At 44.2% G+C, this 17,737-nt stretch overlaps 1 protein-coding gene across 1 annotated transcript in view; it reads right to left on the reverse strand.

Annotated features, from left to right (window-relative positions):
* The window catches only part of LOC122656258 (integrin-linked protein kinase 1-like), a 146,887-nt gene that overhangs the window by 7,780 nt on the left and 121,370 nt on the right, over positions 1-17,737 (reverse strand). Inside the window, exon 11 of the mRNA XM_043850740.1 lies at positions 6,261-6,385. Coding sequence (XP_043706675.1) covers positions 6,261-6,385 — 125 coding nt within the window. The remainder of the gene's footprint in view (positions 1-6,260; positions 6,386-17,737) is intronic.

The raw sequence follows: 17,737 nt of genomic DNA on the forward strand, positions 1-17,737 counted from the left end.
CCCTAGATAGAGTTTTCAATTGAAACCTAAGGGTATATGTTTACTACTGCTTACCTGAAGAGTCTGATCGATTGAAGAACTTCAAGTTGGAGCTGCTCAATTATATTACTAAGGATCGACTGCAGATTCAATAATTCTATTTGCCAAAATTTCTCTTCTCTATCCCCTGCGGTTCTCTGTTAAGAGTTTATGTTCAGGTGATTGTGTCTTCAATTGATCCAATTCTGGTTCCCTTCTTCATGTACAACATTCGATTGTTATTTTACTTGGTTGAAGTGTGGGTTTCCTCAAAACCTAACTCTGCCGATTGTCCTGCTGCTATTATTGGTTTTTAAATCATACCCTTGCCTTCCTACTACTACCGATCGGTTTTTCTGCCACTGTTTTAGGCTTTTCAAACCTTAATTTACTAATACTGCTAGAAATTGTGGTTTTTTGAAACCCTTATTCTACTGGTAGCTTTATCCTGCCATAATCTGGTTTGTTAAGAAGCCGATTGTCAGTTTATTACTTCTGCCACTGCTATCAAGTGTGATACTGCTGCTGTTGCTGTTTTGGGTCTTGTATTACCCTAACCTGGTTCTACTTACATTACTACTGCTGCTATTTCTGCAAGATGGGTGATCTTAAACTACCATTGGATAGTGTCCAAGTTCAAATTACTACTATCAAGCTCTCCGGAGTCTCCAACTATCTTTTATGGGCCCAGGCCATACATGCATATATTCATGCCAAAGGAAAAATAAAATATATCATTAATGATCCTCCTACTGCTGATCCAAAGGATCCTACGTCAGTTTGAGCTCATGATGAGTGGATGCGTGAGAACTCTATTATTAAAATCTGGCTATGGAACAGTGTTGAGCCTACTATTGCATCCAATGTGATGTTTCACACTCTTGCCAAGGATGTCTGGAATGATTTGCGTGAAAGTTTTTCTCAAGAAAGGAATATTTCACGTATGTATGATCTCTATAAGAAGATTTTTACTTTTCAACAGGGGGATAAAACCTCAAGTGAATACTTTGCTAACTATAAGGGTATGATTGAAGAACTTCAGATCCATCAGCCCCTCACTACCAATTTGGATCAGTTAAAACAACAAAGGGCTGAGTTTCATGTTGCTAAATTTCTGGCTGGATTGCACCCTGATTACCAATTAGTGAAAGGTCAACTACTTATAGGGGAGAAAGTTCCATCTCTTAATGAAGTATTTTCACGTATCAATCGACTGGCCAATCCATCTAAACCTGATACTGCTCCCAAGGAAAGTTCTGCCTTTGTTGCTAACCGTGGTTGCGGACGTGGATGTGGCTAATCCAAGGGTTGAGGCCGTGGTACTGGTGGAAGGGGTACTAGTTTCCAATCTTTTGATAAATCTTTCCGCCAATGCCCTTATTGCGGCAAACCAAACCATACAGTAGATAGTTGTTGGACTAAACATGGCAAGCCCGACTGGGCACATGAACTGGCCAATACAACCATGACTGACAACCATTTAGAGAAACCTACCAGTGATATAAATCAGAGGTCCACATCAAGTACTCCATCCACTGTGTCAGGTGATGATTACAATCAGCTGGTCAAACGTCTTGAACAACTTGAAGCTGCCTCTGCCTCAACTTCCACTGCCACTATAGCCTATAAAGGTAACTCGATTTTTTATCCTTCCTCTACCTCCTGGCTTATTGACTCTGGTGCTTTATCTCATATGATTGGTAAGTCTAGTTTGTTTTCTTCTCTAAATTAAGTACAAACCTCATCTAATGTTATCCTTGCTGATGGGTCGACTACTAAGGTTACTGGTCATGGAACTGTTTCTCCCACTTCTTCCTTGACTTTTTCCTCTTTTCTTCATGTTCCTAAATTATCTTTAAATCTTCTATCTGTCAGTCAACTTACTAAATCTCTTAACTATGTTGTGACCTTTTATCCTTCTTATTATGTGCTTCAGGACCTTCAGACAAGGAAGACGATTGGTGGAGGGCTTGAGCATGATGGCCTGTATTACTTGGATGGCGTTGGCCCTTCTACTGCAGCCACATCTACTACTATACCTACTCCCATGCAATGGCATTTACGCCTTGGTCACCCATCTCTTTCTAAACTACAGTTGATGGTTCCTACTTGCAAGTCCATATCTCCTCTTGAGTGTGAAGCTTCTGAACTGGGAAAACATCACCGTGCCTCTTTTTCTGCTCGTATTATACCTCGAAGTTCTTCCTTATTTTCTTTAGTGCATTCTGACATTTGGGGTCCGTGTCGTGTCCATAATAGATTAGGTTTTTCTTATTTTGTTAGTTTTGTGGACGATTATTCTCGTTCCACTTGGGTTTATTTGTTGAAAGACCGGATTCAATTTCTTACTGTATTTAAAATTTTTTATCAAGAAATAAAAATCAGTTTGACAAGTCTATTAAAATTTTTCGTTCTGACAATGCCCTTGAATACACTCAAACTGAGATTTCTGCTTTTTGTCTCACTCATGGTATTGTTCACCAAACCAGTTGTTTGAACAGTAGATATTTTTTTTTTTATTTATTAAAGAGCTTAGCCAATAAGCCACAAAAAGTAAATAAAAACAGTGTAATATACAAATGCACCTAAAGACATGCAATTTTGCACCTCATCGCCATTAAACTGCCAATACTTCACTAAGACATTTGTCATTGTGCACCTTTTGTGAGTTTGTCCATATTTATGGTTGAGCTATTATATTCAAGCAGACAAGCATAAGCTCCAATCATTCAACTGCCAGAAACCCTAGAGGCTTTGCTCCAGGTGAGAAAATAGAGTATGCTCTATAGTTTTGCACACTTATTAGGTATGGAGCTTAGGGTATGTAATCTTGTACATTTGTTATGTACTTGTTGCTGATTATTTCTTATTTATATAGTTGTGTGGTGCTATTTTCACACCCTAATGTTTTTGGGTGAATTATTTTCACACTCTATTAATTACTCTGAGCTAAGAGGTATAGGTACCTTGTTTGTTTCTTACCTTAGTAACTCTGCATGGAAAACCTTCAGATAAATGACCTAACAAACCTAGAATGTTTATTCCTTTCTTAGACGTTTCAAGTTGGTTAATAAGTTCATGATTCAAAAAGGAACTAAAAATAGAAAAAATAGTACGGGAAAATCAAAGATTCTCTAGCACAATCTCGCCCAGTAAAACGACTTTAAAAAAACAAATAAATAAATCTTGGATGTAAAGATTCTGAGTCAACTGACTCAAGGGGAGAAGTAAGCTTTAATGAAAGGTTTCAAAGTGTATTAAAGACAAGTCTCATTCGTAGCATGCCAGAGATACTTTTCTTGTTTCGGGGGGCTACTAGAAAGCAAGTATCTTTGAAGATTCCATTCTGAAAACTGAGTGGAATTGTCAGAAATTGGAATCCAGAAAATTGTTTATTTGAAATTTCAGTAGAGTTATTTGGCAGGCAAAGACAACTTCACGCAGGCCACTTCATTCTGTTCTTGAAACCCAGCGTCAGCATGGCATGATGCATGACTGACAGGATTGAAGACAATAATTTCCAATATATTTTTACAGCAGTATTCCCACAGCCACAAGAATAGAGCACCAATATGTATTAGGTCTACATTGTACCAAAAATTAGGGAAAATCTAGTTCATCTAAATCCTGTTTTAAAGATTGGAATGGTCACTTAACACATTTAACCAATGTGGAAATAAAGGTCATTAAATCCATAATCAAAACACTCATAGACAAAGCACCATTAGAAGTTAATATTTCATCTGTTATTCCCTTCCCTAGTCAGCCCCAATCAATCAGCCTTCATTTCTGGGAGAAGCATAGCTGATAACATCCTCCTTTGCTCGGAAATTGTTAAAGGCTTTGACTGCAAATTCCATTCCCCTGCAGCCCTCGTGAAAATTGATATTCACAAAGCCTTTGATTCCATTCGCTGGGACTTCATCAGTGATGTCTTGGCTCAAATGTCCTTTCCCCTATTTTTATTCGTTGGATCCACTCATGTATTTCCTCCCCCTACTTCTCGGTTATCATTACTGGCTCCCCGGCTGGGTTCTTCCCCTCCAAAGTGGGAATTTGCCAAGGTTGCCCTCTCTCCCTTTTTCTCTTCTCCCTTGCTCTTGAGATCCTGTCTAGAAGTATTCAATCCAAAACTGACCAGCTCCTCATCTCCCCCATCCCTAAATGTAAGGCTCTAAATCTCTCCAATCTCGCCTTTGCTGATGACCTCATGATCTTCTCCAAGGCTGACCCCATCTCCATCTCCATCTCTTCTATTATGTCCTCCCTTCACCTCTTCGAAAGCCTCTCTAGTCTCAGGATCAATCTCTTGAAATCCCACATTTTCCTCTCGGGCATTTCTGATTCAGTAAAGGAGCATCTCCTTCACCTTCCTCTTATTCCCGCTAGGCTGACTGGTCATCACTGCACCCCTATGCTTGACCTCATCCGTAAGCAGATCCAACTTTGGAAGGGTAGACTCTTATCCTTCGCTGGTAGGGTTGAGCTAATTAGATCCATCCTCCAATCCTCCTACATCTATTGGTGCGGCATCTATGGGCTCCTCAAACCCACAATCAAAGCAATGGAATCCCTCTTCTATGCCTTCCTTTGGAAAGGTAAAGAATGCTCCAAATTCATCCACCCTATTAGTTGGGCTTCCATCCGTCTCACCAAATCTGAAGGAGGTCTTGGCATTCGTAGGAACCGCGATTTCAACACCACGGGCATCCTCAAGCTTATCTAGAATATTTCCTCCAAGCAAGACTCCATCTGGGTCAATTGGGTCTACTCTCACTTTCTCAAAAATGATTCCCTTTGGTCTGTCCCCATTCCTGCAGATACCTCATGGGTTTGGCGTAAAATTCTCCTCTTTCGTCTCTCAGCTCTTCGAGGTACCTCCTTCAAGATCGCTAATGGATCTTTCATTTCTTTCTGGCTTGATCCTTGGCACCCTTCTGGAGTCCTCTTCAACCTATTAGGAGCCCGCTCTGTCTATTCCTCTGGCATTTTCAAGCATTCCCCTCTGTCCTCTTTTATTTGTAACACCCTGTGGTCTCCTCCCTCCCCTTTTCCCTCGTGTCTCTCCCAGGTTCGGGCCTCTCTCCCCCCTCCCCCCTCCCCCCTCCCCCCTCCCCCCTCTTCTTCCCTCTTGGACAAGATCATTTGGTTCCCCTCTCCCAATAGCCTCTTTAGCTTCAGATCCACCTGGAATTTTGTTAGGAACCATGCCCCCACCGTCTTATGGCACAAACTTGTTTGGTTCAAAGGTCACATCCCGCGTCATAGTTTTAGTGTTTGGAGAACTCTAAACAACTGCCTTCCCATACAAACCTTTCTCATTCACTGGCACATTCCTGTCTCTCCAGCTTGTATCCTTTGATGGGATGGTATTGAGGATGTTAACCACCTCTTTTTCTCTTGCCCTTTCACCTCCACCATTTGGAAAAAAACCCTTCACTCCATCTGGCCCTGTTCTAGAAGACCTTTACCTTTCGCCCAAGAGTGGCTTTGGTTGGATATGTCTTTTTCTGGCAACTTTATTTGTGACTCAGCGGGCAAGCTTGTGTTCGGGGTGGTTATTCTCATATTTGGATGGAGAGAAATCTTAGAAGATGGACCTCCAACTCTCGTTCTTTTGACAAGATTTGGAAAGCCATCTTCTTCGATGTTAGCTCAAAGCTCACTTACTCCACCATGGTTCTCTCGTGGACGCTCCCAGGAACAGGCACATTGTTACTTTCTGGAGTCTGGATATTTCTTTTCTTTCAGCCTCCTAGCCCACCATTGTTGGGCTTGTTGGGTTGGAGTCTTTGTATAGCTTCTTCCCCCTCTCTCCCTCTATATCCTCCCCCCCCCCTTTTTTTTGCTCTTCCTCGCTTTGGTAATATATTTTATTTACCAAAACAAAAAAGTGATGTCAGGCCCACAAAGTTGAATCTCTATATATGGTCATTGGTAGTGCAAAATAACTGTGGCCTCTGGTTAATACTTAATATTGAATTTTGAGTGGTTTCAACTTTCAACATTTCATTCTAAATATTTTCTAGAGTGTTTATGGAATTACCTATTTAATCGAGTTCCTGTACATTTTCTCTATTTTTTTTCTTATATATTGTCTTATGGTTTGACAAAAGTTTCATCAATCATGAGAAGGGCTTTTACTATAAAATCAGAGATTTGGAGTCATGCACCTTAAACAAAATAATAACAGAAGCTGAGAGTAAATTCGCTGGACTTGGCAATTATAGAAATTAGCTTACCCTTTGAGGTCTGGAGGGTAGCTTTTTGATTTCACCTTTACTGGAGGTCTCTTTCCTTCCAAACAGATCATTATAGAGGCTTCTTCTGGGGGATTAGGGTGGAAAGGTTGCACTCCTTCAATCATCTAGAAGCAGTCAGACAAAACATATAAGAAGGGGAAAGGGTGGAAAGCATTAAACAATGCCATTTTTTATTTAATGTATGGACATAATAGGGAAACAAAATCAACGCCATTGGATAGAGGGAGGAATGTAAATATTTCATTTGGAAGTCCCGTAGAATTTATATGCATAAGAGGAGTCACACAATTTCATAGTGGTATGTTAATTAAAACAAAAAGAACTAGAAGTCCAACCCATTCTAGGTTTGTTAAAATGAAAACAATTTCTATTGTTTGTTCCAATGTTGGTGATAAATGGAAACAGATCCACTTGTTGTATAGACAACAACATGCCTCAAGTGCTATTGCAAAACAAAATGTAACCATTTCACTTCAGCGAAACAGTGAAGAGCAGATTTAAGAGACTCCAAACATTTGAATGTTCCAAATCAACGTGGAAAGTTGTGTTCATAGTATGTATCACCAACATAAAATTAAATTTATTTTTTTCTTTTAAAGCGTGGGGGCAAAACAGAACATAGATAATGTGAAGCATAAACTTAAGGGAACCCAAAACCCAAAAAGTTACAGCAACCTAATTTATCCAGACAATTAAAAAGTCTACACAAATACAACCCACAAAATCACCCTCCTCCATAGGGCCCGAACAGACTGTTGAACAATGGTTGTCACTAAGAGGGGGTGAATCAGTGACCTTCAAAAACTTGAACCCAACTTGCTCGTTGGTGTCACTGTTAAACAACAACATAGGCGCATACACACATTCACATACCACACAATCTGCAGCAAACACATACACATACAGCTATCACCAGCCACTCATCATAAATCCCATCCACATACACAAACCATCCTGCAGAGCATATATCCACAATATCCACAAGCAATGCAAACCACAACACAGGGATACATGGTTGGCAGTGTGTACATCCACATGCAAATGGTAGCTTGAGCTACGACCCAAATCCTACCTCAGTACAATGCACGATACAACATCCTTTAGCAGCAACAACTGCAAGGAGCTACAACCCTTACTAAGTGTACAAGGTTTCGCAGGTTTTGTTTTTTCCCTGGTTTCAACAGGTACCGAAACGATACCATGTATGATATACAAGTATACCAAGTTTTGGTCAAAATTTCGGCGTTTTGCCAAAATTTCGGTAGTCTGTTTCGTTTTGCCGAAGTTACGTCAGGTAGGCAGCTTAGTATTTCAAGGTGCCACTTAGGCACTGCCTAGGTGGATTTTGGTAAGGGAGTTAAATGGTTCGGTTTGGTTCAAACTGTTTACTTAAACAGTCTCAATTTTGAAACCATAACCGAACCATTCATTAAACAGTTTCACGGTTTTGGTTTTAAACGGCTCGGTTTGGTTCGGTAAACGGTTTCTGTTTGCGTTTGGCACATTTATGTACATTTAAGAGTGTTAAACGGTTTATTCGGTTAATCGGTTCTAATTGTTTAACTAAACGGCCTCAAATCTGAAACCATAACCGAACCGTTTAGTAAACGGTTGCACGGTTTCAGTTTAAACGGCTCGGTTCGGTTTCGGTTTGATCTTGACACCCTTAGATTTTGGGGGGTCTAGGCGGTGGTCGCCTTAATGGTATTGAACGCCTGGGCCCTTAAGTAAATGCTTTTATATTTATTATTTTCATTTACTTAAGATATTATTATAAATAAGCAAATAACCCCTATTTGAATCCAATAAAAATAGTTAAAAAAAAAAATTCCAAAAGGATAAAAGTCAACCCCCAGTTCAAGAACAAAAACTAACTTTTTGGCGGTAGGTGAAATTTCCAACTTTCTAATGTAGGGGGTTTTCTCAAATATAAAAATTCAATAAATCTTAATATGGTTAAACATTGCTAAAAACCAAAAGAGTGGTAAAATATTTATTTGTTTTGATATTTAAAAAAAAATTCATTTAGAGCGATTTTGACAACATTAGCGTACACCAAATAAATTTTGACCGGAACATAACTCCTTCAATATAAATCAGATTTATGCAATCTTGGATTTGTTGGAAAGCTGATTTTATACTCTACCTGATACAAAAAGTCTCATGTAAAAATAAATCATTTGTTCAGTCAAACTTCTCAGAGAACAAGAACATTTCTCTAAATCGAGAGTAGTTAAATTACTTATAGATAACATAATGGCAATGACCAATTCCAAGAACAGTATAAACCAACTGTATGTTTTGATTGTTTCAAACTTCCAATAGCTTGCTTCTTCAATTCTGCTGTCTTCTAGTTCTATGTTGATTTATGATGACTTGATGTGGCTTAATATTGATTTTTGATGACTTGATGTGAATTAATGTTGATTATGATAAATTACCAAAAAAAAACAAAATGTTGATTTTGATAATTTGATGTGGCTTAATGTTGATTTTTGATGACTTGATGTAGCTTAATGTTGATTTTTTTTATGATTTAAGGTCTATATTGTAACATACTAAACAATGTTAGTAAAGAGGGGAAATAAAAAATAACACTTGGGCGCCTTGGTCGCCTATGCCCCCTGGGCACCCCTCCAACGCCTTGGCAACTATGGTTGGCAGCCGACACCTTAATATATACAACAAATCACTTTTGCGTTGATCCCATTATTAGTACGTCTTTTATTTTAGTACCATGTCTAATCGACCTTTTGTTAGGACATTCCTGAAAAGTGATACGCCGCTTCAGCGCCTTGATGCAGTGTCAAGAATGCAAGGGTTACCGTACAATGGACACAGGTGAGTTAAGAAACTAGCTCATAAGCGTGAGAATAAATTAGCATCTTGGAACATTGGATCCTTAACGAGTAAGAGTCTAGAGTTGATAGATGTTATGAGGAGAAGAAGGATTAATATTGCTTGTATTCAAGAGACTAGATGTAAAGGTAAAAAAGCTATGGTGTTAGACGACTTCAAACTTTGGTTTACGGGAGATCAAAGTAATAGAAGTGGTAATGCAGAACCAGAGAGGGTGGTCTGCTATGGTGGGTTTCACAGAGGGAATAGTAGAAGAATTAGAAGAAAGGAGGGGAAAGGGAAGAGGTAACGTTCACACACACACTCTCACAAAGCTTCAGAAATAAATCTTCTCATTAATCAAATTTTCAAGTCTATTGCTCTCCTACGATTACAATGAATAAATAGAGAATAGCCTTGCATAGGAATAGAAACCTAACTAAAATAGAAACAACCCAAAATGGAAACTACTAAAATAGACCATATCTAAGAAAAGGAAACTACCTAATAAGCTCCTATGTAATCTACTCATGAAATAAAACAAATATTGCATCCTACCTAAACTACCATCCCTTGCCAGACCAGAAAACCGGTTTAGGACCAGTCCTTGGTTTGGGCTTCCAAAGTGGGTCATGCCGGTCCTGCCAGGCTAAGACAACTGCATCAGCTCTCCTCCTCTGAAAAGAACTCGACTCCGACGAGTTCGGATAGGATCCAAGAATGCTGTCTGAGTCAACTCGCCGTAGGAGAAATGTACCAGCTGTCTTCTTAAGGTTGATAGGTGGAAGATCCTTAGCTGGGAGGAATTTCATCTCAAGGCCACCATGCTGAAAGGAATATGTATTCTCATAACCACAGTGATTGGCTTTCTTGTCATACAACCATGGGCGTCCCAAAAGAATGTGGCAGACCTTCAAAGGGAGGACATCACACTGCACTTGATCAATCAGTCCACCAATAGAATATGTGAGCAAACACCTTTCATTAACCTTGAGGTTTGTGTTGTTCACCCATGCAACCTTGTAGGGGTTCGGATGAGGTTCCGTCTTTAAACCTAACTTGCGAACAGCATCTTCAGCGACAATGTTGGTGCAACTGCCTGAATCAATCAACATATCACATAGCTTGTCATTGCATCGCACCCTGGTCTGAAAAATATTGTTACGCCGCCAATCTTTATCTTCCTCATTAGAAACTTTCTGTGTTGTCAAGAGGGGCCGAATAATATAGCAATATTGACGCTCGCCATCATTATCATCATCATCAACCTCACTAGGCTCACGCTCATGTTCAGCCTCTAGATTGACTGTCCCTCTGGGCCGTTGCTCCTTTGGATCAAATGGTATAAAATTGTCCTTGTTAATGTGGGCTACCAAACGGTTAGGGCATTGAGCAGTTATATGGCCAAACCCCTTGCACGTGAAGCACTGAATAGCTGGTTTCGGCATCACCGAATTTCTGTCATATCCACGCCGATGTGGAGAATAAGGTCTATCTGAACCTTGCCGAGGTGGGGAGTAAGGACGAACCGGTCGTGTAGGTGCCACAGAAGAATCACTAGCCTGTGGTTTGTTAACCGAAGCTGACTTCTCTTGAAAAGAAGACTGATGTGGGCAAAAACTATATCCTCTAGAATATGTGCCAGTAAAATTTCTTCGATTGTAAGGTTTCCTCAAATTTTCCTCAACCTGATAGGCCACCTGAACTGCTTCCTCCATAGTAGGTAGTCTACTGGCGGCAACTGCGGCACTGATTTGTGGATGTAAGCCATTGCGGAACTGTGCTACTAAGACTTCCTCGTCCCATTCGAACTCAAATCGAGTGGCTAAGTAATAGAACTTGGCCACGTACTCCTCCACGGACAAACTTTCATGTCTCAATTGCACAAATTTGAGGTGTACATGCTGCTTGTAATCAACCGGTTGGAATCTTCGGTCCATTGCAGTGCGCATCTTAGCCCATGTAGTAACTTGGCCAAGATCTCGAGTACGGTTCTGTTGTTGGTGTTTGATCCACCAAACTCGGGCTGTGCCTTTCAACTTACACTCTGCAAATAACAATTTCCTGGCCTTTGGTAAATTGTACCATCTAAAGAAAATTTCCAAGCTATGAACCCAGTTAAGATATTGCTCCGGGTGATAAAGAGGGGAATGACAACTGTAGAGGGGTGCGCAGGTTTGGCTCTGATGGCGCAGGTTTAGATTCGAGTTCACGTGGGTTTTGCGATGGAGGCTCCCACCAGGGATGCCCTGCCCCCTGATCCCCAACATCGCCATGGGGTTACTGGTGGTGGGGCACCCTCCTTTGCTGCTGTCGTGTCTCCCTCGTTGTTGTTTGCTTCAGTAGATGTTGAGATGAAGAAGGCATCATCTCATTATGGATGTCTTGCGATCTTCTTCTCCAAAGAAGAGTTGGTTCGATCGGAGGTTCCCTTTGCGACTTCCCTCATCGCGAAGTGCAGCTACGGCAAGCCATCGCTGTTTGTCATTAAGGAAAGCATTCGCAAAGTGCTGCATTTACAGGGGGACGTGGTGGTGTCGATGTTGGATCCTCGGCATGTCTTGTTGCGCTTCACTATTCCGGCAGACTTCGTCAAGGTGTGGATGAAAGAACAGATGCACATCCAAGGGTTTCTTTTCCGTTTTTTGAGGTGGACTGCAGACTTTGTTTCTGGTTAGGAGTCCCCCTTCGCGCCTGTTTGGATTTCTCTGCCGGGGCTGCCGGTGAATTTGTATCAGGCGAACTACTTATTGTCAATTGCAGGGGCAGTAGGCAGGGTTTTGAAGGTGGATGGCGCGACCGCTAATTGCATTTGCACGGTGGCAGCGCGAGTTTGTGTTGAGGTTGATCTGCATGCGCAGTTGCCGGCGAAGATTTGGGTGGGTTGTGGCGACAGTGGGTTCCATCAGTCTCTGGTTTTTGAGAAGCTGCCTCTCTATTGCAGCCATTGTTTGAAGATTGGCCATTCGAAAGATTTGTGCAGAAAATTGCAGCGGCGGAGGCCAGATGTTGCAGCGGCTTCGGTTCCGGTAGGGGCTGCAGCAACGGGTGTTGTTGAAGAGGGGAGAACTGGCGACAGGGTCTTTATTCCTCATGGCGAAGGCACGTCTGCTGGTGCTGGTGCTGGCCGTGAGGATGTTGGAAATCCAGGACAGCGGCAGAGATGGACTTTGCGCAGGGAGAGGGGTCGTTGGAGGCCTTTGGCAGCAGACTCTGTGGAGGCCCAAGCGATTGAGAAACCCGTTGGTGGAGGGGTGGAGGCACCACTTGAGGAGCAGGTGGGCCTTATTGGTGGAGCGACAGGCAGCGCCGTCCCTAACGTCGCTGTGGTTTCTTTTGAGCCTTGTACCCTGGCGGTGGGGCTGCAGGCGATGACAGTAGTGGAGAGTTCAGCGGTGGTGCCCTCGGTTGCTCCGGTTGAGACTTGCAGTGAAGTCGTGGTGCCTAGCCAAGTTTGGGGGCTGCCAAGAGCATCGTCAGTGGTGCGTGACAGGCCAACTTTTTTTGCGAATGGTGTTGCCCCGGCAGGTTCAAAAGATGACTCGCAGGTGGCAGGTACTGCGCCTATTGTGGCAGATAGAGTGGAAATGATGGAGAGTCTCAGGGAGTTTAACGCCACGCTTATAGGGAGGGTAAACAGGTTGGTGGAGAGACTGGCTGAGTCACGTTTGGAGGCTGACCCTAGCCCCGCGAGAATGCCAGAGCCTCAAGCAGGGGCTGGTCAGAGGGGTCGTGGTGGTAGGAGGCGTTTGCAGCCGAGGGTCCCTAGCCTTGGGGCAGCCTTAGTCTATAAACGCAAGAAAATGAAGAAGGCAGCAGCGGGAAGGAGGAACAGAGATGGATCGCAAAGAAGGGTCACGAGGTCGATGAGATCGGCAGTTGCAGAACTACACTTTGAACAATGAATTGCATCTTTTGGAATGTAAGAGGGGTTGGTAATAAGCCTACGTGTAGGCGGTTGAAAGCTCTTGTTAGCGCTAATAAGGTGGATTTGGTGGCAGTGGCTGAACCGAAGGCACAAGCTTCAAAGGCGCATGTGGTTAGGAGGAGGATCGGTTTGGACTCGGTGTTTTGTTCGAACAGGCTTTGGGTTTTTTGGAAGGCTTCAGTGCAGGCTTGTGTGGTGGATGAGGGTGACCAGTTTGTGACCTTGGAGTGTGTGGGGGGCAGTACAGGCTCCTTTCTCATTTCTTTTGTGCATGGCTTTTGTGACAGGATGGACAGGAGGGGCTTGTGGGAGAGGCTACAGGAGTTCTCCCAGTCTGTTTCCACTCCTTGGGCGGTGGGGGGTGACTTTAATGCTGTTGTGGCACCGATTGAGAAGGTGGGTGGGAGGCCAGCTTGCTCTCTCTCGCTAGAGGACTTTGGAGGATTTGTTAATAGGGCGGCGCTTATAGATGCAGGGTATGTTGGGAACATGTTCACCTGGTCTAACAACCAGAATGGTGCTGGTAGGGTGATGGATCGGCTGGACAGATTTTTGGTGAATGCAGAATGGGCAAATGTGTTTACTAGGTGCTCAGTGACTCATTCTAGCAGGATTTGCTCTGACCATGCGCCTCTTGGCCTCTCCTTTGGTGTGGAAGGGCGCTGTCCTTCATCAAGGTTCAAGTTTCAACAGATGTGGCTCCGATACCCTGAGTTTCTTTTGGTTTGTGAAGGAGCAGTGGAATAAGCCGGTGCTAGGGTCTGCCTTAAATGTGCTCTTCTTGAAGCTTAAAGGGCTTCGCTTTGCCCTCCGCTGCTGGAACAAGGAGGTGTTTGGAAATATACATCAGCGTGTTAGGGATGCAGAGGATGCGGTGTGTAGGGCTGAAACTGAGTTTGACTCACGTGATGAAGAGGCGACCAAGGCTGCTCTGGGGAGGGCTAGGGATAATCTCCAGGAGGTGTTGTTGCAGGAGGAGATATTCTGGAGGCAAAAGTCTAGGGTTCACTGGCTTAAGGAAGGGGACCGTAATACAAAGTTTTTCCATTCGATGGTCAATGTCAGGAGGAGAATTGCTTGTGTGGAGTGCATCAGAGGGGCTAATGGCGAGTGGATCTCAGATGTGGAGGGGGTGCAAGAAGAGGCCGTACGACATTTTTCTGGAATTTTTACTTCACAAGGCTGTGTGATGGATGAGAGGTTGTTATCGGAGATCCCGGAGGTGGTGACTGAGGCTGATAATGCGGCTCTGTTGGTGGCCCCATCCTTGGAGGAGGTTAAAGGTGCTGTCTTTGCCTTGTCTGCGGACAGTGCGCCTGGGCCTGATGGGTTCTTGGGCCATTTCTTCACAGCTTGCTGGGAGGTGGTGGGAGCTGATGTGTGGGCTGCGGTGAAGGAATTTTTTACAGGTGGGTCTGTCCCTAGGAGTTACACGGCTGCCAACTTGGTCCTGATTCCAAAGGACAACCTTGAGGTGATGGCTTATTTGAGGCCTATTAGCCTGTGCAACTTCTCCTACAAGGTAATTGCAAAGATTATGACTTCTAGGCTCGCTGGTCTGCTGCCTACGCTGGTGGCAGAGGAGCAGGGTGCTTTTGTGCAGGGGAGATGTATTCATGATAGCATTTCTCTTGTGCAAGAGGTTACGCACGAGTTGAATAGGAAGGCGAGGGGGGGAAATGTGATCCTTAAGTTAGACATGGCCAAGGCCTATGATCGGCTTGAGTGGGAGTTTCCGTGGAGTGTGCTCTTGAAGTTTGGGTTCTGTAGGGAATGGGTCAATCTGGTCAGGAGGATAGTCGAGAATTGCTGGTTCTTGGTGGTGCTTGGGGGCAGGCAGTCAGGGCTCTTCAAATCTACCAGGGGGTACGACAAGCGGACCCACCGTTACCTTCGCTGTTCATTTTGGCGGAGGAGGTACTTAGCAGGGGAATCAAGGAGTTATTTATGGAAGGACATGCTTCCTACTTCAGGTTGCCGAGGGGGTGCCCAGGGATCTCTCACAGTCTCTTTGCTGACGACACCATCATTTTCTCCAGGGGTCTCAAGGGCTGTCTTAAGCAGATCATGGGGTTCCTCTCTAGGTATGAAGGCTTCTCTGGACAGCTTGTCAACAAACAGAAGAGCTGTTTTGTGGTTGGGCACAAGGCTACGCCGGCCCATGCTAGGATGGTGGGGGCAGTTACAGGCTTTACTCAGAAGGCACTTCCTATTACTTATTTAGGAGCCCCTCTTCACTGTGGTAGGCTCAAGATTTGCTTCTTTGATGGTCTTGTAGATAAAATCAATAGTAAGGTGGCAGGATGAAAGGGTAAGCTCCTCTCAGCGGGGGGCTGGGTTACCCTGCTGAAGCATGTCCTCTCTTCTATCCCTATCCATGCCCTGGCCACGCTGGATCCTCCTAAAGTTGTGTTGCGAAGGCTGTATGGCATCTTTGCGAACTTGCTCTGGGGAACCTCGGAATGGGGGAAACGAAGGCACTGGGTTAGTTGGCAGAAAGTGTGTAGGCCGCAGGAGGAAGGGGGCCTTGGTGTTAGGTTGCTGGACGAGGTTGGGCTCTCTTTGAGGCTAAAGGGACTTTGGCGTGTTCTGACGGAGCATTCTTTATGGAGCAGTTTTTTCAAGGCCAAGTTCTTCAAGGGTCTCCATGTAGTGTTAGTTGACCCACAGGGGTTGATCTCTAGGTCTTGGAGGAATGCGTTGGCGTTTAGGGGAATGGTCCTGGAGAAGTCTCGGTGGCTGGTTGGCACTGGGAATGTCTTTTTTTGGCTGGATAACTGGTCTGGGGCGGGTCCTTTGATTGATGCAGTGGACAATGCCCTCCTGGTTGATGTTGACCTGCGGGTGAAAGATGCTGTTGAGGGGGATGGCTCTTGGAGGCAAGACATCTTGGATCACATTGAAGATGAGGCCATCCGGCAGGCTATTGTCCAAGGTAATTTTCACATCTCTGACAAGCCTGATGTTCTAGTGTGGACACCGGCTAGTGATGGTCGTTTTGCGACCAAATCGGTTTGGAATGAGATCAGGATGGTGGGGCCAGTTGTTGCCTATGCAAAGTGGATATGGAACCCCTCGCTCTCAACCAAGGTGGCTTTCTTCTCTTGGCAGCTGTTGAATGGCAAGATACCTACGGAAGTTACCTTAATGTCAGTAGGGATTCCATTGGCCTCTCTTTGTTACTGCTGTGGTTCCCCCCAGAGGGAAACTACTGATCACTGCCTAATAGGTGGTGTTACTGCGGCTAAGGTGTGGAGTTTCTTCTCTCGCCTATTTGACTTGGTGCCTCACCCAGGGCAAGATGTTAGGGGTCGGCTAGCGCTATGGCATGGGTTGGCGAGCTACAGGTGCATCAGTGATTACATTGTTGGGCTTTTGCCGGCTTTGATCGTGTGGGAGCTATGGAAAGAAAGGAACAACAGGAGGCATGGGGAGTCTAGGCGTACTGCTGCCACTATCATTGATCGCGTTAGAAGGTGGGTGAAAGAGCTCCCGCTCCCCTCACAGGTGGGCAAACGTGGATCTGCAAGGGATGGGCTGATTCAGCAGTGGTTCGGGCTAGTGGTTCCTCCGGCCAAGGCCACTCGGCCTTTCCTTGTTTTTTGGTGCCCACCTTCTGTTGCTGTCAAGCTAAATGTTGATGGAGCCTGTCGGGGCAATCCAGGGAACGGAGGAGGAGGAGGGGTCATCCGGAATAATGAGGGAGCAGTCCTGACAGCTTTTTCTAACAGCTATAGGATGTGCACTAATGCTATTGCAGATCTGAGGGCTCTGAGGGATGGCCTCCGCTTATGCCATGATCTGGGGTACATAGATGTGCTTGTTCACTCGGACTCAGAGACCACTGTTAGACAGATAAATCATAAGAAGTGTAACCTGTGGCAGGGATGGTAGTAGTTTGATGAGATCCTCCAGCTGATGGAAGCGTCTAGGGCGACGGTGGCTTTTGCTTACAGGGAGAGCAACAGGGCTGCTGACTGGCTGGCCAAGCAGGCTTGTGCATCGCAATGCTCCATAACCTTTCAGCCTGATAACTTGCCGCTAGGCGGCTTTCGATGTATAGTGAGGGAAGATAAAGAGGGCCTGCCGGTCCTTAGAGCTTAGGACTTGGTGTGTTCTTGTTAGCTGTATAGCTTTGGGTTGGGGTAAGGTGGGACGTCCCCCCTTGTATTCGTTATTCTTTTTTGTCTTAATAAAATTTAGGGGCTGGCCAGGGTCCCAGAGAAGTTTGGGTAACAAAAAAAAAAAAAAAAAAAAAAGAAGATATTGCTCCGGGTCGTGGTCCCCATAAAAATCAAGGACGTCCAACTTTGCTGCTTTGTCCACTCCTTCATATTGTCCAGCCCCATATGGTGGTAGTGGTGGTGGGGTGTAATTCGAAGAATCCATAGATATCATGGGACTCTTTCCTTTCTCAAAAGCCACCAATCGATCAATCGAAGCTTGCATAGATTCCATCATTGTTTGAATGGAATTAACAGTGGTGGTAAGTGTCCAATTTGGCATCTGTTTCAGCCTTATAAGAATTGAGCTGTTGGTTAAGTTCACTGTTGGTTACCATGGTTAAGCTTAAAGAAGAAACACTTAAAGACAAAAGGTGAATGGCAAAACAGTAAATAAAAGGGAATTTTATGACACTAATGGCAGAACTGTAATTAAGTAGAAGTTCCTAAAAGGGGTAAAACTGTAA

This window comes from Telopea speciosissima, chromosome 3 (genome assembly GCF_018873765.1).
Source record: "Telopea speciosissima isolate NSW1024214 ecotype Mountain lineage chromosome 3, Tspe_v1, whole genome shotgun sequence".
NCBI classification, from domain to species: Eukaryota; Viridiplantae; Streptophyta; class Magnoliopsida; order Proteales; family Proteaceae; genus Telopea; species Telopea speciosissima.